This window comes from Pseudophryne corroboree, chromosome 1 (assembly GCF_028390025.1).
Source record: "Pseudophryne corroboree isolate aPseCor3 chromosome 1, aPseCor3.hap2, whole genome shotgun sequence".
Taxonomy (NCBI): Eukaryota; Metazoa; Chordata; class Amphibia; order Anura; family Myobatrachidae; genus Pseudophryne; species Pseudophryne corroboree.
In genome coordinates this window covers 984,234,228-984,257,056 of record NC_086444.1, presented here as the reverse complement: position 1 = coordinate 984,257,056, position 22,829 = coordinate 984,234,228, and the positions used below count along the sequence as shown (strand labels likewise).

At 45.2% G+C, this 22,829-nt stretch overlaps 1 protein-coding gene across 2 annotated transcripts in view; it reads right to left on the bottom strand.

Moving 5' to 3' along the window:
* LRBA (LPS responsive beige-like anchor protein) overlaps positions 1-22,829 on the bottom strand; it is a 1,108,277-nt gene that overhangs the window by 865,144 nt on the left and 220,304 nt on the right. For both annotated transcript variants that reach the window (XM_063920568.1, XM_063920569.1), the window contains exons 15-18: positions 19,478-19,540; positions 5,026-5,123; positions 4,808-4,900; positions 253-361 (exon numbers count right to left, since the gene is read on the bottom strand). In XM_063920568.1, the coding sequence (XP_063776638.1) occupies positions 253-361; positions 4,808-4,900; positions 5,026-5,123; positions 19,478-19,540 (363 nt within the window). The remainder of the gene's footprint in view (positions 1-252; positions 362-4,807; positions 4,901-5,025; positions 5,124-19,477; positions 19,541-22,829) is intronic.

Genomic DNA, 22,829 nt, shown 5'->3' with positions numbered 1-22,829 from the left:
TCTGTGTACCTATGTTACTGCATGAAAGGAAAAAATACCCCCCAAAAAACAACTTTTAAGATTCTTTTAAGTATTTCACTGGTGATGGCATCCATTAAGATAACAGGAGAATAAGTTCACGCTAAAAACATAATGATGATTAAAGCGAAAAACTGATGAACTGGAACGCACAGTAAACAAATTTGGACTATGAGTGCAATAACTGTTCCTGTGCAGTCCAAACCATGAAACAGTTACAGCTGGAATTTTTACCTCAAAAAGCACATTGTACGTTGTGACTGTGATTGTTTTTGCTTCTAACATCAGTCTCTCAGACAGGAGAGAGAATAATCCATGGGCCTGCATAACTTCAATTTTCCTCCTGTAACAAAAAAAAGAGTGACAAAAATAAACAGTTGCACAAGCTATCAAAATATAAACAGATTAATATATATTACAGGTGATACATTGTAGCAGCTAAACCCCTGGAAATGTTTGACATGACTTCCCTATTGTGATAAATTATTTTCCTATCTGCAAGTCAGGTGGACCAGATTATTATTATTATTTATTATTATTATTATTATTATTATTATTGGAACACTATAGAATCTCTTATTTCAAATGTTACTTTAATGCCCATTTCCAGAAACACTTGATCCTCTCTCTTTGACCTGCCTGTGGAGGGTCTACCCAGGCACTCAAACTCACCTCTCTGATTCTCAGGGCAGCCAGATACTTTGTAGCCAGGTATTAGGCTGAGGAAGGGGACCCCTTTCATACAGAAAGTGAAATTACAGAGTGAAGAAGTTCTACCTGGTAATTTGCAGATAAACACGGGTTCTTTTTCTGTGTGGAAGGGTCAACCAGGGGCGAAATGCCTGGGACTGCGACACAGGAATTGACCAGGGAAATTCGAACAGGGTTGACAATTTCACACAGACAAAATACCCGGTGTTGATCCGCAAATTATTGGGTAGAAGTTGTTGTTTTTTTAATTTTATTAAATGAAAGTGTGCAGCAGGAGGCAGGGGAAGTGGCCATCCTGCTGCACAGGGTGCTCCTGTCCCTGCTCGGCGGCTCACCACCGCCAGCCGCCCGCAACAAATGGCGGTCAGAGGGACCTCATAGCACCAAAGGCCTCCTTATCACCGCCGCTGTCTTTGGTTGCCTCCGCCGACCACAGTCAGGTAATGTTCCCCTGCTTCCCTGCTGTCACTCTCTCTCCCTGACGTTACTCTCCCTGTCCCTGCTGTCACTCTCTCTCCCTGTCCCTACTGTCACTCTGGCTGTCCCTGTCCCTGAATTGTGGATCATACCATGTGCTATAATGTGAATTTCAGGTCATTCAGTGTACTACAATGTGAATTTCGGTTCATCCAGTGTGCTATAATGTGAATTTGAGCTCATCCAGTGTGCTATAATGTGAATTTGAGCTCATTCAGTGTGCTATAATGTGAATTTCAGCTCGTACCGTGTGCTATAATCTGAATTTCGGCTCGTACCGTGTGCTATAAGGGAATTACCAGTAGCTGTCAGCAGACACTAAACTAACTTTTAGAAACAACCATACAAATAGAGCAATAGCCTATCTAAAGGGCCCCATACACTAGAACGATAATGCCCGATTTCATCCAATTTCGGGCCGATAGATCGGGTGAAATCGGGCATTTTGGATGCGTTTCCGATCCGTGTTCCCATGAGGGTCGGATCGGCTCCCCTAGATAGTTAGTGCTGCACTCGTGATATGTCTGTTCCCGCAGGCATGGCTGGGATCGCATAAGATATATCGCATGCAAAATGTACCAAATCGTATGGAATCGTATGGAACCACTCCCGGGAAGCTCCGAGGAGAGTTCAAGGGAAGTCGCCTCCGACTTCAGCCTCAGACATATCGTTGTAGTGTATGGGGCCCTTAAGAGTACTGTCAAAGACAGGCTCGCTGCACGAACGCTGCTGTGAGGTAAATACTACTTTTGTCCACGAACAATAAAGTTTTGTCTAAAATTACAGCAACAAAAGTCCACAATTGATTTTACCCACACATCGCCTGACCGGGGGAGGAGATCCAGATCTGCAGCCTTAGGAGTCTTCCGGAAAAAGCAGGCTTAGTGTGCGCTGTGGCTGATTGAACCCACAGCGCACTTTCATACATCTCCCCCACTGAACCATTATTCAGAAAGCATGGTGTACAAAGTACTACAGAGAGCTTGTAGTGTCCATGCACCATCGTGTTGTTGCTGTAATACGAACAAATAGTATGACCGACACATTACTAGACAGGCATCTTTTCTTTTCTAGCACAAGGTTGTAATCCACCAGGACTACCTTGGTTCACCTCTGCAGATTTCTACAGGCTGTAAGCAACTGGGGGGGCGAATACAAACCTGATCGGTGCTGTGCGCTTTTCGCACAGCAGAGATCAGGTCTGAAGTGCGTATGCGCCAGCATACGGCAGACAGCCGATGGCTGTCTTAGCCCTGCGATCGCCTCTGCCTAAATGACAGGCAAAGGCGGTCTCTGGGCGGGCCGGTGTTTAGGGGGTGCGGTCCGGGCAACGCAGACGTGCCTGGACCGGTAGGGGGATGGGCCGTGGTGGCTGCGTGACGTCACATGCAGCCGCTGCGACCGATGCAGCGACGAGTATCTTCCTGACAGCGTGCAGGAGCTGCGCTGGCTGGGAGCTACTCTTCAAGTACAAAAGCATCACTGCTGTACCTGACATGTGGGGCGAACTAGCCCTGTGCTGGGCATCACCCCGCAGGTCAGGGAAGCGGATCGTAGATGTGCTAAATTTAGCACACCTACAATCAGGTCTGAATCACCCCCTGGGTTCTTTCCCTCTTTTGCAGTGTCACATCGTAACAATCCTGCAATATCAATGCTCAGCTTTCATGCTGCACTTCCCGGGGATATCAGATGGAAAAAAGCCAGGCATATGCTCTTAACAAGTTATGCAAGAATAAATAAGCAGCAAGCTTGTCTAAGTTCCTGAAGTACTGAGAGGGTGGATAACACATCCTCCTCTGTAGCTAAGCAAATACTCTGCAAGATTAAGCAAGATTCTGGTTCAGCCAAGGTCTGGGGATTGTAATCGAGATGCAGCAATTACCATTGCTTCAGCATTAAAGGCAAGGAACTTGTTAGGTACGGGTGGTCTTCTGTTTGCCGGCGGTCGGGCTCCCGGCGCTCAGTATACCAGCGCCGGGAGCCCGACAGCCGGCATACCGACACTTATTTTCCCTCGTGGGGGTCCACGACCCCCATAGAGGGAGAATAAAATAGTGTGGCGCGCGTAGCGCGCCACCGTGCCCGTAGCGTGGCGAGCGCAGCGAGCCCGCAAGGGGCTCATTTGCGCTCGCCAAGCTGTCGGTAAGCCGGCGGTCGGGCTCCCGGCGCCGGGATGCTGGTCGCCGGGAGCCCGACCGCCGGCCAGCCGTAGTGAACCCGTTAGGTACACAGGTAAAATCCACTGTTTGCTGTAAATGCCTATTCTACATGATATAAAAGTGATCATGGGAAGTGTCTCCTTCCAAGCTCAAGTACTGTTGTACCTACAAATATATGTTGAGATCATAAGGGCTGTAAGAGCCTCCACCATTCAACTAACATTAAGACACCTGCTCCTGCATTATAAGAAGTTTGGGTGCAAGCATGCAGGTAAGAAGCACTCTACTATACCTATATAAATATAATCATTCACAATTACATCTACTTAAGTGACAAATACTGTGGACAACTACACGTCATATATAATGGGTTGACCTGCTAAACTGTAAACAAGTTAGAAATGTAGCCCAGCAATGTTCCTCAGAAAGTTTAGATTTTCCCCCCCTCTATGGTATAATTAGAAGGCGCGTGTGTATTCAAATATTTCACTAGACTTCCACAATACAAAATTCACAAATTAGGTACATGAAGCGGTACAGTATTCCATTGGGATGCGGTATGATTCTTAACAGGCATCAGGTAGACATGAGAAAGCCAGCAGGGTCAAATTGTCGATAAGCAGCATGTTGACAGTGACCATGTCAACATGTATGTTTGCCCAGATGATATGTCGACATGAAGTGTCGACAAACTGCCCCTGGTGGGCTAGTGGTCTCCCATTCTGCCGGCAGCTCCAGAGTCTTCATCGGGATCCAGAGTCCCATTTCACAGTCAATTCCGGCACAGACCTTTGATGCTGCAGTGTTCTGTTAAGTATTTACCCCCCATCCCTAATCATACCCTTAACCTCTCCCGCAGCCTGACTCTAACTGTCTGTATCATGCAACAGACAATATTTCACATGGCAATTATTGGAGATGCCGACATTGTGAACCAGCTGACAGTTTGAGGATGTCAACATAGTGCCTGCCAACAGTTTGAATAAGGTCTGATGTCTTTATGAACATTGATATAGCTACTGTCATAGCACTAACTGTATAATAATTACAGTGCCTCCAGAGCATGTGATTCACGGTGTCAACCAACTAAACACCAACATATTTTTAAGTAGGAAACCTACATAGGCATGACTGTCCGGACGTCTGCATTACATGCACATCACTCTTTTGCTTCAGATACACAATCCATAGGTTTGTTTTCAATACTAGGTGAGACGTAAGAATGTTTCTATCAATGGGATGGAAAAAGTGTTTTATTGAACTATAATCTGTAAATGTACCAATGTTATTGGTTATTTGTATTTGACTTGCAAAGCACATATGTAGTGCAAAACAGCTTTTTCAATGGCGGTCCATTTTGTTCTTGCAACATTAGTGATTTACCCCTATTTGTCTCAATAATTACAATCTTGGCAAACATGCTAAACAGTCACACTTACTTTGGTGACAAGTGCTTCAAGAAGTATCCAAGGACTTTTAAACCTTGGACTCTTATTCCTTCACTCTTTGATGCCAGCAGCTTATAAACGACCCTGTAATAGGTAAGTAAGGGGAGTGAGGACAAGGAAAACCCATTAGAAAATGAAATGACAATATGTAAGCAAATCACACTGTATATTTTTATGTAAGAGTAGAAGCAGCTCAGAAAAACATTCACCTTAAACCATTTCTTTGATCAAAAGCTGGAATCATGGAACTTGGGTGCTCAGACATCAGTGCAACAAGTAACTGCAGAACATCCATCAAGTTGTCATCCTACATAGAGAAGGAAACTGGTGAAAACATGCACTCAGTGATAATATCTTGGTAAGTCCTAGTAACGACTTGTACAAAATAAACATTATTCTTTTTGTTTATTTATAGATCGTCAATCACATTATGCAGTGCTGTACAGAGGAGATGTAATCTCTGCACCATTGTAGCTTAAGCCGGGTACATACCGGCGACCTTTCCTGGATAGCAATCAACGCTATATTGCTGATTACTAGTGCATACATACTGAACGATATCGATGTACGATATCGTTCAGTGACATCCTCCTCACTCCCCGAACATGCAGCTCAAAGATAAAGTTAACATTGAGCTGAATGTTTGGTAGATCATGGATGAAAAAAAATATCTGCAGGTGCGCGTATCGTTCATCCATACACACTTGATTATATGAACGATATTGTAAAAAAAAAAAAAAAAATTAGTCTAGTGTGTCGCCCAGTGTGTATGGGGCTTTAGAGTCTAAAGCTGGTTACACATTAGACGACCAGCAGACAATGTGATGTCGTCAATGATTTCCTTTGAACTCCTGGACAAACGATATATGGTCAGTATCCATTTAACTGCTGTAAATTATCGCTGCTAACTGTCCCGCCAGGGGCTATCCAATTAGCCCTGATAAACCACCACAAGATGCGGCTTATCTGGGATTTAGTTTCACCTGCCTCATACAAAAACCAGGCTATTTCTCACAAAAGCACACAGGTTTCACTGAATATCTATGTTTTCGGGAGGAAAGGTTTTTTTTTTGCTGATTTTTTTTTATTTTTAAGGGTGATCCTAATTGAATAGCCTGTAAAAAAAAATACATTAAAATACAAACACAAAAAAAAAACACAAAAAAAAACCACATTGGCGAAACTACAGGAAAAGTGTTAAAAACTGACATTTTTCGCACCCGATTTATATCCCCTAATTAGATTCCGCCCTATGTGTACACACTGTGCAATCTTGCAAAATATATCGTCTGTGGCCATATCCAGGAGTTTGCGTTCGTTGACTATATCCTCTGATTGAGCTGAATGTAGGGTTGACCAGAAAATGTTGCTGACAACCGCATGCAGTCCATTCATTTGTCGGAATGGATCCAACCTGGGCTATTCAATGTTATCTCAATTCGAATTGAGATGCGGGAGGGGAAACGGGGGAAAGCCACGGGCAGACGGGGAGAGCAGCGCTATAGCAGCAGCTATATAGCCGCTGCTGTAGCGCTGCTCTCCCCCCATCTGACCACGGTTCTCCCCCGTCTCTGCCTCTCCCCGTACCTGCATCACAGCTGCGTCCACCCGCCTCCAGCAAGAGGTCTCGCTTGCTGGAGCCGGGTGGACGCTGCTGTGAGCGGCAGCTGTGACACATCCTCCGGCGTTGCTCTCCCCGCTCACTTCGACCTTTTTTAAAGTCGAATTGAGATAGTCGAATAGTGTTTTCGACACAAGCATGCGGATCGGCAGCTATTCCGCCGATCCACGTGCTTTTCGACAAGTTGAATTCCTCGACATGTCGAAAAAAATAGGATTTTAATACCTACCGGTAAATCCTTTTCTCCTAGTCCGTAGAGGATGCTGGGGACTCCAAAAGGACCATGGGGTATAGACGGGATCCGCAGGAGCTTGGGCACACTAAAAAGACTGACTGGGTGTGAACTGGCTCCTCCCTCTATGCCCCTCCTCCAGACCTCAGTTATAGGAACTGTGCTCAGGAGAGACGGACATTTTCGAGGAAAGGATTTTTGTTTAAACTAAGGGCGAGAAACATACCAGCCCACCACAAACATACCGTACAACCGGAGTAGCAGCAAACCAGATAACAGTATGAACCAACAAAAGCAACAAGCTGAATATAACTAATACGCAACCCACGTGTAATCAAATATAACCAGTAATAATACAACTGCAAGAACAGTCCGCACTGGGATTGGCGCCCAGCATCCTCTACGGACTAGGAGAAAAGGATTTACCGGTAGGTATTAAAATCCTATTTTCTCTTACGTCCTAGAGAATGCTGGGGACTCCAAAAGGACCATGGGGTCTATACCAAAAGCTCCAGAATGGGCAGGAGAGTGCGGACGACTCTGCAGCACCGATTAAGCAAACATGAGGTCCTCATCAGCCAGGGTATCAAACTTGTAAAACTTAGCAAAGGTGTTTGAACCCGACCACGTAGCTGCTCCGCAAAGCTGAAGTGCCGAGACCCCTCGGGCAGCCGCCCAAGATGAGCACACTTTTCTGGTTGCATGGGCCTTTACTGACTTCGACAATGGTAGCCCAGCCGAAGAATTAGCTTGCTGAATCGTATTACAAATCCAGCGTGCAATAGTTTGCTTAGAAGCAGGATTTCCAATCTTGTTGGAAGCATACAGGACAAACAGAGCTTCCGTTTTCCTAACAAGAGCCGTTCTGGCGACATAAATTTTCAAAGCTCTTACGACATGAAGAGATTTTGGGACTGCCACAGCATCCGTAGCCACAGGTACCACAACAGGTTCATTTATGTGAAACGAAGAAACCACCTTCGGCAGAAATTGTTGACGAGTCCTCAATTCCGCTCTATCCACATGAAAAATCAAATATGGGCTCTTGTGAGACAAAGCCGCCAATTCTGACACTCGTCTGGCAGACGCCAAGGCCAAAAGCATGACCACTTTCCAAGTGAGAAACTTTAACTCAACCTTTCGCAAAGGTTCAAACCAGTGAGACATAAGAAACTGTAACACCACTTCAAGATCCCACGGTGCCACGGGTGGCACAAATGGAGGATGGATATGCAGCACTCCCTTTACGAAAGTCTGAACCTCAGAAAGGGCGGCCAATTCTTTTTGAAAGAAAATAGATAAAGCCGAAATCTGCACTTTGATGGAACCCAATTTCAGGCCTGCATCGACACCTGCCTGCAAAAAATGGGGAAAACGACCCAAGTGAAACTCCTCCGCAGGAGCTGCCTTGGTTTCACACCACAAAACATACTTTCTCCAAATACGGTGATAATGTTTCGCCGTAACCTCCTTCCTAGCTTTAAGGAGAGTGGGGATGACCTCCCCGGGAATACCTTTCCAAACTAAGATTTGGCGCTCAACTTCCACGTCGTCAAACGCAGCCGCGGTAAGTCCGGAAACACGCATGGCCCCTGTAGTAACAGGTCCTCTCTTAGAGGAAGCGGCCAAGGATCTTCTACAAGTAATTCCCGAAGATCCGGACACGAGGCCCTGCGTGGCCAATCTGGAAGGACGAGAATCGCCTGAACTCTTGTACGACGTATGATCCTCAGCACCTTGGGAATGAGAGGAAGCGGAGGGAACACATATACCGACTGAAACACCCACGTAGTCACCAGGGCGTCCACTGCACTGGCTTGGGGGTCCCTTGACCTGGAACAATACCTCGGAAGCTTCTTGTTGAGGCGAGACGCCATCATGTTTATCAGAGGAATTCCCCAACGCCTTGTCACTTCTGCAAAGACCTCTTGATGAAGGGCACACTCTCCCGGATGGAGATCATGTCTGCTGAGGGAGTCTGCTTCCCAGTTGTCCACGCCCGGGAGGAAGACTGCTGACAGAGTGCTCACATGCTGTTCCGCCCGGGCGAAGGATTCTTGTGGCTTCCGCCATAGTCGCCCTGCTCCTTGTTCCGTCTTGGCGGTTTACGTACACCACCACTGTTATGTTGTCCGACTGGATCAGGACAGGAAGACCCTGAAGAAGGTTCTTCGCTTGCAGCAGGCCGTTGTAAATGGCTCTTAACTCGAGAACATTTATGTGGAGACAAGATACCTGGTTTCACCATTTTCCCTGGAAATTTCTTCCCTGCATGACTGCGCCCCAGCCTCGGAGACTTGCATCTGTTGTCAGCAGGACCCAGTCCTGGATTCCGAATCGGCGTCCCTCTAGAAGGTGAGAGCTCTGTAGCCACCACAGGAGAGAAATCCTGGCCCTGGAAGAGAGACTTATTTTCCAGTGCATGTGCAGGTGAGACCCGGACCATTTGTTCAGCAGATCCCACTGAAACACCCGGGCATGAAACCTGCCAAACGGAATGGCTTCGTAAGCCGCAACCATCTTCCCTAGAACCCGAGTGCATTGATGAATCGACACACTTGTTGGCCTCAGAAGCTCCCTGACCATTGTCTGGATTTCCAGAGCTTTGTCTTCCGGAAGAAACACTCTGTAGCTCCGTGTCTAGAATCATGCCCAGAAAGGGCAGCCGAGTGGCCGGGATCAACTGAGACTTTGGCAAATTTAGAACCCAACCGTGTTATCGCAGAACCGACAGGGAAAGATCCACATTTCTTAACAACTGTTCCCTGGACATCGCCTTTATCAGGAGATCGTCCAAGTACGGGATAATTGTAACCCCTTGCTTGTGAAGGATAACCATAATTTCTGCCATGACCTTGGTGAAAACCCTCAGGGCCGTGGAAAGCCCAAACGACAACGTCTGAAATTGGTAATGACAATCCTGCACTGCAAATCTCAGGAAAGCCTGATGCGGAGGATATATCGGGATGTGTAAGTAGGCATCTTTTATGTCGACTGACGCCATAAAATCCCCCCCTTCTAGGCTGGAGATCACAGCTGGAAGAGATTCCATCTTGAACTTGAAAGTTTTCAAGTATGGATTGAGGGATTTTAGGTTCAGAATCTGTCTAACCGAACCGTCCGGCTTCGGTACAACAAAGAGGCTCGAATAGAACCCTTCCCTCCGTTGAGACGTGGGAACGGGAACAATGACCCTCTGTTGACACAACTTTTGTATCGCAGCAATTACCACGTCTCTTTCCGGAAGAGACACTGGCAAAGCCGAAATGAAAAAACGGTGATGGGGCATCTCCTGAAACTCCAGCTTGTACCCTTGAGACACTATGTCGAAGACCCAAGTATCCAGGACTGAATGAACCCAGAACTGACTGAAGATCCGGAGACGGCCCCCCACCTGCCCGGACTCCCTTAGGGAAACCCCAGCGTCATGCGGTGGACTTGGTAGAGGCGGGAGAGGACTTTTGGTCCTGGGTGCCTGATCCTGCAGGCGACTTCTTTCCCCTTCCTCTACCCTTTGAAGAGAGGAAAGACGAGCCTTTACCTTGTATGTATTTATTAGGTCGAAAGGACTGCATCTGTTGATGGGGTGCCTTTTTCTGTTGTGTGGGAACATAAGGAAGAAAAGATGACTTACCCGCAGTAGCGGTAGACACCAGGGCAGCCAGGCCGTCACCAAACAAGACACTACCTTTGAAGGGGAGAGCTTCCATAGCTTTCTTGGAGTCGGCATCAGCATTCCATTGATGGATCCACAGCGCCCACCTGGCCGAGACCGCCATGGCATTTACTCTTGATCCCAAGAGGCCAATATCCCTCGCCGCATCCTTTAGGTAACCTGCAGCGTCCTTGATATAACCAAGAGTCAAAAGAATATTAATCTTTATCAAGGGTATCCATATCAAAAGCTAAATTATCAGCCCATTTAGCAATAGCACTACTCACCCATACCGACGCCACAGCAGGTCTGAGCAATGCACCCGTATTAACAAAAATGGCCTTCAAAGACGTTTCCAGCATACGATCCGCCGGATCCTTGAGAGCAGCCGTGTCAGGGGACGGAAGCACCACCTTCTTGGACAAACGGGATAGAGCCTTGTCGACATTCGGAGACGACTCCCATTTTTCCCTGTCACGAGAGGGAAAAGGATATGCCATAAAAATTCTCTTGGAAATCTGCCACCTCTTGTCCGGCGACTCCCAAGCTTTTTCACAAAGAGCATTCATTTCATGAGAGGGGGGAAACTTCACCTCAGGTTTTTTCCCTTTAAATAGGCAAATCCTTGTTTCCTGAACTGTAGGTTCATCAGAAATATGTAAAAATAAGATTTTACTTACCGATAAATCTATTTCTCGGAGTCCGTAGTGGATGCTGGGGTTCCTGAAAGGACCATGGGGAATAGCGGCTCCGCAGGAGACAGGGCACAAAAAGTAAAGTTTTTTCCGATCAGGTGGTGTGCACTGGCTCCTCCCCCTATGACCCTCCTCCAGACTCCAGTTAGGTACTGTGCCCGGACGAGCGTACACAATAAGGGAGGATTTTGAATCCCGGGTAAGACTCATACCAGCCACACCAATCACACCGTACAACTTGTGATCTAAACCCAGTTAACAGTATGATAACAGCGGAGCCTCTGAAAGATGGCTTCCTTCAACAATAACCCGAATTAGTTAACAATAACTATGTACAATTTATGCAGATAATCCGCACTTGGGATGGGCGCCCAGCATCCACTACGGACTCCGAGAAATAGATTTATCGGTAAGTAAAATCTTATTTTCTCTATCGTCCTAGTGGATGCTGGGGTTCCTGAAAGGACCATGGGGATTATACCAAAGCTCCCAAACGGGCGGGAGAGTGCGGATGACTCTGCAGCACCGAATGAGAGAACTCCAGGTCCTCCTTAGCCAGAGTATCAAATTTGTAAAATTTTACAAACGTGTTCTCCCCTGACCACGTAGCTGCTCGGCAAAGTTGTAATGCCGAGACCCCTCGGGCAGCCGCCCAAGATGAGCCCACCTTCCTTGTGGAGTGGGCCTTTACAGATTTAGGCTGTGGCAGGCCTGCCACAGAATGTGCAAGTTGGATTGTGCTACAGATCCAACGAGCAATCGTCTGCTTAGACGCAGGAGCACCCATCTTGTTGGGTGCATACAATATAAACAACGAGTCAGATTTTCTGACTCCAGCTGTCCTTGCAATATATATTTTTAATGCTCTGACAACGTCCAGTAACTTGGAGTCCTCCAAGTCACTTGTAGCCGCAGGCACTACAATAGGCTGGTTCAGATGAAATGCTGACACCACCTTAGGGAGAAAATGCGGACGAGTCCGCAGTTCTGCCCTGTCCGAATGGAAAATCAGATATGGGCTTTTGTAAGATAAAGCTGCCAATTCTGACACTCTCCTGGCAGAAGCCAGGGCTAGAAGCATGGTCACTTTCCATGTGAGATATTTCAAATCCACCTTTTTTAGTGGTTCAAACCAATGAGATTTTAGGAAGTCCAAAACCACATTGAGATCCCACGGTGCCACTGGAGGCACCACAGGAGGCTGTATATGCAGCACTCCCTTAACAAAGGTCTGGACTTCAGGGACTGAAGCCAATTCTTTTTGAAAGAAAATCGACAGGGCCGAAATTTGAACCTTAATAGATCCCAATTTGAGACCCATTGACAATCCTGATTGCAGGAAATGTAGGAATCGACCCAGTTGAAATTCCTCCGTCGGAGCACTCCGATCTTCGCACCACGCAACATATTTTCGCCAAATTCGGTGATAATGTTGCACGGTTACTTCCTTCCTTGCTTTAATCAAAGTAGGAATGACTTCTTCCGGCATGCCTTTTTCCTTTAGGATCCGGCGTTCAACCGCCATGCCGTCAAACGCAGCCGCGGTAAGTCTTGAAACAGACAGGGACCCTGCTGAAGCAAGTCCCTCCTTAGAGGTAGAGGCCACGGATCTTCCGTGATCATCTCTTGAAGTTCCGGGTACCAAGTCCTTCTTGGCCAATCCGGAACCACTAGTATCGTTCTTACGCCTCTTTGCCGTATAATTCTCAATACTTTTGGTATGAGAGGCAGAGGAGGAAACACATACACCGACTGGTACACCCAAGGCGTTACCAGCGCGTCCACAGCTATTGCCTGCGGATCTCTTGACCTGGCGCAATACCTGTCCAGTTTTTTGTTGAGGCGAGACGCCATCATGTCCACCATTGGTCTTTCCCAACGGGTTACCAGCATGTGGAAGACTTCTGGATGAAGTCCCCACTCTCCCGGGTGAAGATCGTGTCTGCTGAGGAAGTCTGCTTCCCAGTTGTCCACTCCCGGGATGAACACTGCTGACAGTGCTATCACATGATTCTCTGCCCAGCGAAGAATCCTTGCAGCTTCTGCCATTGCACTCCTGCTTCTTGTGCCGCCCTGTCTGTTCACATGGGCGACTGCCGTGATGTTGTCCGACTGGATCAACACCGGTTTTCCCTGAAGCAGAGGTTCTGCCTGGCTTAGAGCATTGTATATTGCTCTTAGTTCCAGAATGTTTATGTGAAGAGACGTTTCCAGGCTCGTCCATACTCCCTGGAAGTTTCTTCCTTGTGTGACTGCTCCCCAGCCTCTCAGGCTGGCGTCCGTGGTCACCAGGATCCAATCCTGTATGCCGAATCTGCGGCCCTCCAATAGATGAGCACTCTGCAACCACCACAGAAGAGACACCCTTGTCCTTGGAGACAGGGTTATCCGCAGGTGCATCTGAAGATGCGACCCTGACCATTTGTCCAACAGATCCCTTTGGAAAATTCTTGCGTGGAATCTGCCGAATGGAATTGCTTCGTAAGAAGCCACCATTTTTCCCAGGACTCTTGTGCATTGATGTACAGACACCTTTCCTGGTTTTAGGAGGTTCCTGACAAGCTCGGATAACTCCTTGGCTTTTTCCTCCGGGAGAAAAACCTTTTTCTGAACCGTGTCCAGAATCATCCCTAGGAACAGCAGACGAGTTGTCGGCATTAACTGGGATTTTGGAATATTCAGAATCCACCCGTGTTGTTTTAGCACTTCTTGAGACAGTGCTAATCCCATCTCTAGCTGTTCTCTGGACCTCGCCCTTATTAGGAGATCGTCCAAGTATGGGATAATTAATACGCCTTTTCTTCGAAGAAGAATCATCATCTCGGCCATTACCTTTGTAAAGATCCGAGGTGCCGTGGACAATCCGAACGGCAGCGTCTGAAACTGATAGTGACAGTTTTGTACAACGAACCTGAGGTACCCCTGGTGTGAGGGGTAAATTGGAACGTGGAGATACGCATCCTTGATGTCCAAGGATACCATAAAGTCCCCCTCTTCCAGGTTCGCTATCACTGCTCTGAGTGACTCCATTTTGAACTTGAACTTCTTTATGTACAGGTTCAAGGACTTCAGATTTAGAATAGGCCTTACCGAGCCATCCGGCTTCGGTACCACAAAAAGAGTGGAATAATACCCCTTCCCTTGTTGCAGAAGAGGTACCTTGACTATCACCTGCTGAGAGTACAGCTTGTGAATGGCTTCCAACACCGTCTCCCTTTCGGAGGGGGACGTTGGTAAAGCAGACTTCAGGAAACGGCGAGGTGGATCTGTCTCTAATTCCAACCTGTATCCCTGAGATATTATCTGCAGGATCCAGGGATCTACTTGCGAGTGAGCCCACTGCGCGCTGTAATTTTTGAGACGACCCCCCACCGTCCCCGAGTCCGCTTGAGAAGCCCCAGCGTCATGCTGAGGCTTTTGTAGAAGCCGGGGAGGGCTTCTGATCCTGGGAAGGAGCTGCGTGTTGCTGTCTCTTCCCTCGACCTTTGCCTCGTGGCAGATATGAATAGCCCTTTGCTCTCTTATTTTTAAAGGAACGAAAGGGCTGCGGTTGAAAAGTCGGTGCCTTTTTCTGTTGGGGAGTGACTTGAGGTAGAAAGGTGGATTTCCCGGCTGTAGCCGTGGCCACCAAATCTGATAGACCGACTCCAAATAACTCCTCCCCTTTATACGGCAAAACTTCCATATGCCGTTTTGAATCCGCATCGCCTGTCCACTGTCGCGTCCATAAAGCTCTTCTGGCCGAAATGGACATAGCACTTACCCGTGATGCCAGTGTGCATATATCCCTCTGTGCATCACGCATATAAAGAAATGCATCCTTTATTTGTTCTAACGACAGTAAAATATTGTCCCTGTCCAGGGTATCAATATTTTCAATCAGGGACTCTGACCAAACTACCCCCGCACTGCCCATCCAGGCAGTCGCTACAGCTGGTCGTAGTATAACACCTGCATGTGTGTATATACTTTTTTGGATATTTTCCATCCTCCTATCTGATGGATCTTTAAGTGCGGCCGTCTCAGGAGAGGGTAACGCCACTTGTTTAGATAAGCGTGTTAGCGCCTTGTCCACCCTAGGAGGTGTTTCCCAGCGCTCCCTAACCTCTGGCGGGAAAGGGTATAATGCCAATAATTTCTTTGAAATTATCAGCTTTTTATCAGGGGCAACCCACGCTTCATTACACACGTCATTTAGTTCTTCTGATTCAGGAAAAACTATAGGTAGTTTTTTCATACCCCACATAATACCCTGTTTAGTGGTACCTGTAGTATCAGCTAAATGTAACGCCTCCTTCATTGCCAAAATCATATAACGTGTGGCCCTACTGGAAAATACGGTTGATTCGTCACCGTCACCACTGGAGTCATCGCCTGTGTCTGGGTCTGTGTCGACCGACTGAGGCAAAGGGCGTTTCACAGCCCCTGACGGTGTTTGAGTCGCCTGGACAGGCACTAATTGATTGTCCGGCCGTCTCATGTCGTCAAACGACTGCTTTAGCGTGTTGACACTATCCCGTAGTTCCATAAATAAAGGCATCCATTCTGGTGTCGACTCCCTAGGGGGTGACATCCTCATATTTGGCAATTGCTCCGCCTCCACACCAATATCGTCCTCATACATGTCGACACACACGTACCGACACACAGCAGACACACAGGGAATGCTCCTAATGAAGACAGGACCCACTAGCCCTTTGGGGAGACAGAGGGAGAGTTTGCCAGCACACACCAAAAGCGCTATATATATATCAGGGATAGCCTTATAATAAGTGCTCCCTTATAGCTGCTTTGTTATATCAAAATATCGCCATAAATGTGCCCCCCCCTCTCTGTTTTACCCTGTTTCTGTAGTGCAGTGCAGGGGAGAGACTTGGGAGCCGTCCTGACCAGCGGAGCTGTGAGAGGAAATGGCGCCGTGTGCTGAGGAGATAGGCCCCGCCCCTTTTCCGGCGGGCTCGTCTCCCGCTATTTAGAAAAATTAGGCAGGGGTTAAATATCTCCATATAGCCTCTAGGGCTATATGTGAGGTATTTTTAGCCTTTATAGGTACTCATTTGCCTCCCAGGGCGCCCCCCTCCCAGCGCCCTGCACCCTCAGTGACTGCCGTGTGAAGTGTGCTGAGAGGAAAATGGCGCACAGCTGCAGTGCTGTGCGCTACCTTTAGAAGACTGCAGGAGTCTTCAGCCGCCGATTCTGGACCTCTTCTGACTTCAGCATCTGCAAGGGGGCCGGCGGCGCGGCTCCGGTGACCATCCAGGCTGTACCTGTGATCGTCCCTCTGGAGCTTGATGTCCAGTAGCCAAGAAGCCAATCCATCCTGCACGCAGGTGAGTTGACTCCTTCTCCCCTCAGTCCCTCGCTGCAGTGATCCTGTTGCCAGCAGGAATCACTGTAAAATAAAAAACCTAGCTAAACTTTTTCTAAGCAGCTCTTTAGGAGAGCCACCTAGATTGCACCCTTCTCGGCCGGGCACAAAAATCTAACTGGAGTCTGGAGGAGGGTCATAGGGGGAGGAGCCAGTGCACACCACCTGATCGGAAAAAGCTTTACTTTTTGTGCCCTGTCTCCTGCGGAGCCGCTATTCCCCATGGTCCTTTCAGGAACCCCAGCATCCACTAGGACGATAGAGAAACATCTTTAATAGCCACAATCATGTACTGAATACTCTTAACTACCCTTGGGTGTAAAGTAGCCTCATTAAACTCGACATCGGAATCTGAGTCCGTGTCGGCATCTGTATCTACCATCTGAGTAAATGAACGTTTTTGAGACCCTGGGGGTGTCTGCACATGAGCCAAAGCATCCTCCATGGATTTTCTCCATGTCTGTGTCTGAGAATCAGATTTATCCAACCTCTTAGACAACAAAGCAACATTAGCATTCAGTGTACTCAACATAGCTACCCAATCAGTAGTCGACTGTGTCGACAGAGCCATTTCCAGCTCCTTTTCTGCGCCCCCAGTAACTTCCTCTGGGGAGGAACACCCAGCCTCAGACATGTCGATACAAAGTACCGACACCCAACACACACACTGGCCAAATAAAGGGGACAGCCTACAGGGAAGCCCGGAGAGAGAAACACAGAGGAAGTATGCCAGCTCACACCCCAGCGCCCATATACTACACCAAAATAATATATGTCAGTAGCGCTGTTAATACTATAAAAGCACCAAAATATTTGTGTGTCCCCCCCCGTTTTAGCTCCCTGTTACTTGCGAGGAGCCTGGAGTTCCGGGCCAGCGTTCTCTGCAGCGGCTGTGGAGAGGAAAATGGCGCTGGTGAGCTGAGCGGCTAAGCCCCGCCCCTTCCCGGCGCGCTTCAGTCCCGCTCAAATTCAAATTCTTTAAACTGGCGGGGGTTTTATATACGGTGCCCGGGCACCGAATATAGCTTTCACCAGTGTTAACAACCTCAGCAACTGCTGCCCAAGGCGCCCCCCCCCCCTCCTCCCCCCCAGCGCCCTGCACCCTGTGACTGCCATCGTGGATGTGTGTGGGAGCATGGAGCGCAGCGCTACCGCTGCGCTGTACCTCGTTGCTGAAGTCTTCTGCCGTCACTGAAGTCTTCGGATCTTCTAATACTCACCCGGCTTCTGTCTTCTGGCATCTGTGAGGGGGGTGATGGCGCGGCTCCGGGAACAAGCAGCTAGGCGAACCAAGTGATCGAACCCTCTGGAGCTAATGGTGTCCAGTAGCCTAAGAAGCAGAGCCCTTAACTAAGCAGAAGTAGATCTGACTTCTCTCCCCTCAGTCCCACGATGCAGGGAGCCTGTAGCCAGCAGTTCTCCCTGAAAATAAAAAACCTAACAAAGTCTTTCCAGAGAAACTCAGGAGAGCTCCCCTAGTGTGTGTCCAGTCACTCCTGGGCACAAAGTCTAACTGAGGTCTGGAGGAGGGGCATAGAGGGAGGAGCCAGTTCACACCCAGTCAAAGTCTTTTTAGTGTGCCCAAGCTCCTGCGGATCCTGTCTATACCCCATGGTCCTTCTGGAGTCCCCAGCATCCTCTAGGACGTAAGAGAAATTGGGGTTAGATTGAATAGGTAGTAACCCCTTCCGACCTAAAAAAGTCGAAAACTGCTGTCTTTTCGACAGACGGCAGCTTTCGATTATTTCAATTGAAGATACCCCATAGTGCGTACACATTGGATGATTTGAATAATTTGGATGATTCAGACAGATCGGAATGACAAATCATTTAAAAAAGTAATCTACTTTCTATTAGCTCGCCCCTTCCAGTATGTAGATACGCTCTTAAATAATTTTCTCATATTTTAGCTACAGCTAAATTTTTAATTGCTAGAAATTGGAAATCTCCCTCCACCTCTACAATTCCCGCCCTGAACAAGTAGATTTGGTATATCGCTAACATGGAAAAAATACCTATTACTTACACGACTGTCCCCATAAATCTGAGTTGGTTTTGGGTCCATGGTTGCTCGCGATGCCTAGCTAATCTTAATACCACCTATTTTTACCTGATCAGAGCCTTCAATTTTGCTTGGGGTGCCGTCCTCAAATCCACCCCCGGATATAACTCTTATCATTACAGTAAGTTACTACGTTTTTTATTTACATTACCATGGCAGTGTATCCTGTGTTTTTCTCCTTGTATTTTCTAGTGTCTTTACTCAAGATTGACCTCCTCTTCTTTTACTCTTCCTCTACCCACTTTTTTTTCATACTTTTTCTCTCGTTTCCTTTAACCCCCTGTAATGTCTCTTATTTTAACAAAAGTTTCTTTCTTTACTCATGAAAAATTAGAGAATTGTTTATAACCTTTATTATACAATTGTTATTGCATTGTACCAGCCTTTTCTCTTTGTACAAATAACAAGCTTAAAAAAATCCTCTACTGTGTACCCAGTTTAAGGGAAAGATTTCTCAAACCTTTTAAAAATAAAAAACGGAGGAGTTCCTCATTACAGCCAATTAGATTCTAGCTATTCTATAAAAATGACAGCTGGATTTTAATTGGTTAATACGGGCAACACATCCACTTTTCCAATTTAGAGAATAAATTCCCTACCATACAGACCAAAAACACACACACACTAGTGTCCATTTAGTCAGCAGTCAATTAACCAACCAGTATGTTTTTGAACTGAGGTAGGAAACCAAAACATCTGGAGGCCAACTCACATCAACACATGAGACAAACAAACTCCACACAGATAAGAGCCTGGTTAGAATCAACCCATGATGCCCAGTGTTGTAAAGCCGCAATGCTAACAAATATGCCACTGTGCTGTCCAAATGGAAACTAATAAAAAACACACACTTCCTTTTTACAATATATGAGAAAACGGTCATTCTAATGGGAAATTCAACAACTCAACTCGTATAGCTTAAATTCTGCTCCAGTGTAGTACTTAGAAAATAGTGCCACCATGTGGCTACATAGCAAAACGCGATTATGTGAAATTCAAAAAGAAATATATATAAAAAGTTAACTCACCTCATGGACGGTCAGCAAGAAATTTAGAATTGCCTGCAATTCATCTTCTTTCACTCCATAATCCTGCAGAACATACAAACCCATATATTATGGCAGATGTCTAAGCATGTAACAGACAGCTAGCTAAAAAAGTGCCACACTCACGTTGAACTTCTATAACGTGCTGAGTAAATGAAGGCAGAGCGCACATTAACCAGCTAGGTATTAATGAGGAATGGTGCACATTATAAAGCTCTAATATACACGTTTTTCTAGGAAATGCTGCCAAGTGCGCAACATATAGTAAGACCTCTGAAGATCATAAAGGCAAATATAACTGAATTAAATACAGGTTGAGTATCCCTTATCCAAAACGCTTGGGACCAGAGGTATTTTGGATATCGGATTTTTCCATATTTTGGAATAATTGCATACTATAATGAGATATCATGGTGATGTTACCTAAATCTAAGCACAGAATGCATTTATGTCACATATACACCTTATACACACAGCCTGAAGGTCATTTTAGCCAATATTTTTTATAACTTTGTGCATTAAACAAAGTGTGTGTGCATTCACACAATTCATTTATGTTTCACATATACCTTATACACACAGCCTGAAGGTCATTTAATACAATATTTTTCATAACTGTGTGTATTAAACAAAGTTTGTGTACATTGAGCCATCAAAAAAACAAAGGTTTCACTATTTCACTCTCACTCAAAAAAGTCCGTATTTTGGAATATTCCGTATTTCGGAATATTTGGATATGGGATACTCAACCTGTATTAACTTATTCTTGATAAACAGTAAAATGTACAATGGTAAACAGCTTTATCAAAATGGCTAGGATCAATCTAGCATTTAAAGACCAAAATAAGTGCATTCATTCTATCATGTTACTAAATGATTTTATGTGTAATGCATCAAACTAGAGCATTTAGAAGTATACAGTGTTCTCAGATGTGTTTCTCATAGAAAACTAGCTTAGGACAGCTACAATCTGGCTAGAAAATGTAGCCTTTATAAATATGGGGTGTAGGGTTGTGTCACACCTGACTTATGTCCATATTGGTTCCACCAGACAATTCATTATTGGGGCAGTAAGGCAGGAAAGAATTCTGCCTCCATAGCTAAAGCTCTGCTCAAGAGGAGGCTGATTCTGACGCTTCAAAGTCACCCTCTGTGCCTAAACGAACAGTTCTAAAAAAACATCGCAAAATTTCAAAAGTTTTATAAGAAATTATATTCAGCCCTGTTAGATTGTCCACAACTGTTGGCCGAGTTCTCCTCTGCTCAGAGAGCTGCTTACTGCAGAAATTGTGTAGAGCAAAGTCCAAGTGGTCATTTTCTCTTTCCAATAATAAAAACCCAGGTCCTGGTGGCTTTAGTGTTGAATTCTGTAAGACACTCAATCCACATATCACTCCCTTTCTTACCTGTATCAGAAATTTGCATAGTGATTGCCCCCCTTACCACACTTTCAATGAGGCCTATAAAATCTTTCTTATTAAACCTAACAAAACCCTGACCTGATAAATTCCTGTGTACCAATAACCATACAAAATACAGATTTTGCGAATAGATTACAATCTATTCATCCCTTTATTCTCTCTCTCCTCATCAACTTGGATTTAACAACGACTGACACTCAGTCCAAGGTATTAGACGAGCCATTGCCTCCATCCTGGCGGTCAACAATCCCTTCAGCCTTTCAGCTTAGATGCTGAGAAAGCTTCTGACTGTCTTTGCCTCACCTTCATGCCACATTTTCAGAACGAGCCTTTGGCCATGACTTTTCCTCATTGATTAGTTTTCTATATGCCTCCCTCTATATCAACATCTATCTTGGAAACACAGTTACCATGTTTAGTGGTACACCGAAGGGTTGCCGCCTTTCCCCTGTACTTTCCAACCCCTTCGCTGCCACGGGTAATCTCCCCGTTGTGTGGAAGACTTTTTTTCAAATTTGCACTCATCACATTCCAACATCAATATTAATGATTTTGTATATGGTACCCAGACAAATTATAACGTTGAGTTTTTCTTTTTTAAGAAAATACCGTTCCATTAGTCATTTTACTCATTCTAACAAGTAAAGATTTAACCCAAATGGCCAATAATGTGTAGTTTAATGAAATTTCAAGAATGGAAACCAAGCATATATTATAAATCTTATAAATATTTTCTTGTTTCGCCAATAACCCACCTTTCCAAACTAGTAAAAAGCAGAATTCTATTGGTTAAATTTACTAAAGCTTCCAAAATTATAAGTAGTGATGTTGCCCATAGCAACCAATCACATTCTATCATCTATCTATAGCAACTTAGAAAATGATAGACATAATCTGATTGGTTGCTATGGGCAACATCACCACTTTTCAATTTTAGAAAGCAGTAAATATACCCGTCTGTGGGTTTAGCGAAAGAGGGAAAAAAAATAAAAATAATTATATTATATTATATTATATATATATATATATATATATATATATATATATATATATATATATATATATATATACATACATACATACATACATACATACATACACACATATATACACACACAGGTTGAGTATCCCATATCCAAATATCCGAAATACGGAATATTCCGAAATACGGACTTTTTTGAGTGAGAGTGAGATAGTGAAACCTTTGTTTTTTGATGGCTCAATGTACACAAACTTTGTTTAATACACAAAGTTATTAAATATATTGTATTAAATGACCTTCAGGCTGTGTGTATAAGGTGTATAAGAAACATAAATGAATTGTGTGAATGTACACACACTTTGTTTAATGCACAAAGTTATAAAAAATATTGCCTAAAATGACATTCAGGCTGTGTGTATAAGGTGTATATGAAACAAATACATTCTGTGCTTAGACTTGGGTCCCATCACCATATCTCATTATGGTATGCAATTATTCCAAAATACGGAAAAATCCCATATCCAAAATACCTCTGGTCCCAAGCATTTTGGACAAGGGATACTCAACCTGTATATATATATAAATATATATAGATAGATAGAGAGAGAGAAATTAGAGATAGCTATAGATATATATATATATATATATATATATGAGAGAGAGAATACAATATACAAAAATATGTGTCATTATCTCCGTAGGGGAACCAAAAATTTGTGATTTTGAACTTTGGATACTCAACCTGTATATCTTTTCTTGTTATTTAAATTTTTTTCCCTGACTCTTTTTAAATGCTTACTATGTACAGTGAGAGTATGGTAGCCTAGCAAGGCCTACCATTTTATAAACCATGCAATCTACCGCATAAAATGAGGAATTACTTATTTTACAAAAGAAAAGGGAGATATGGGTTTTAGTTCACCTCATGTGT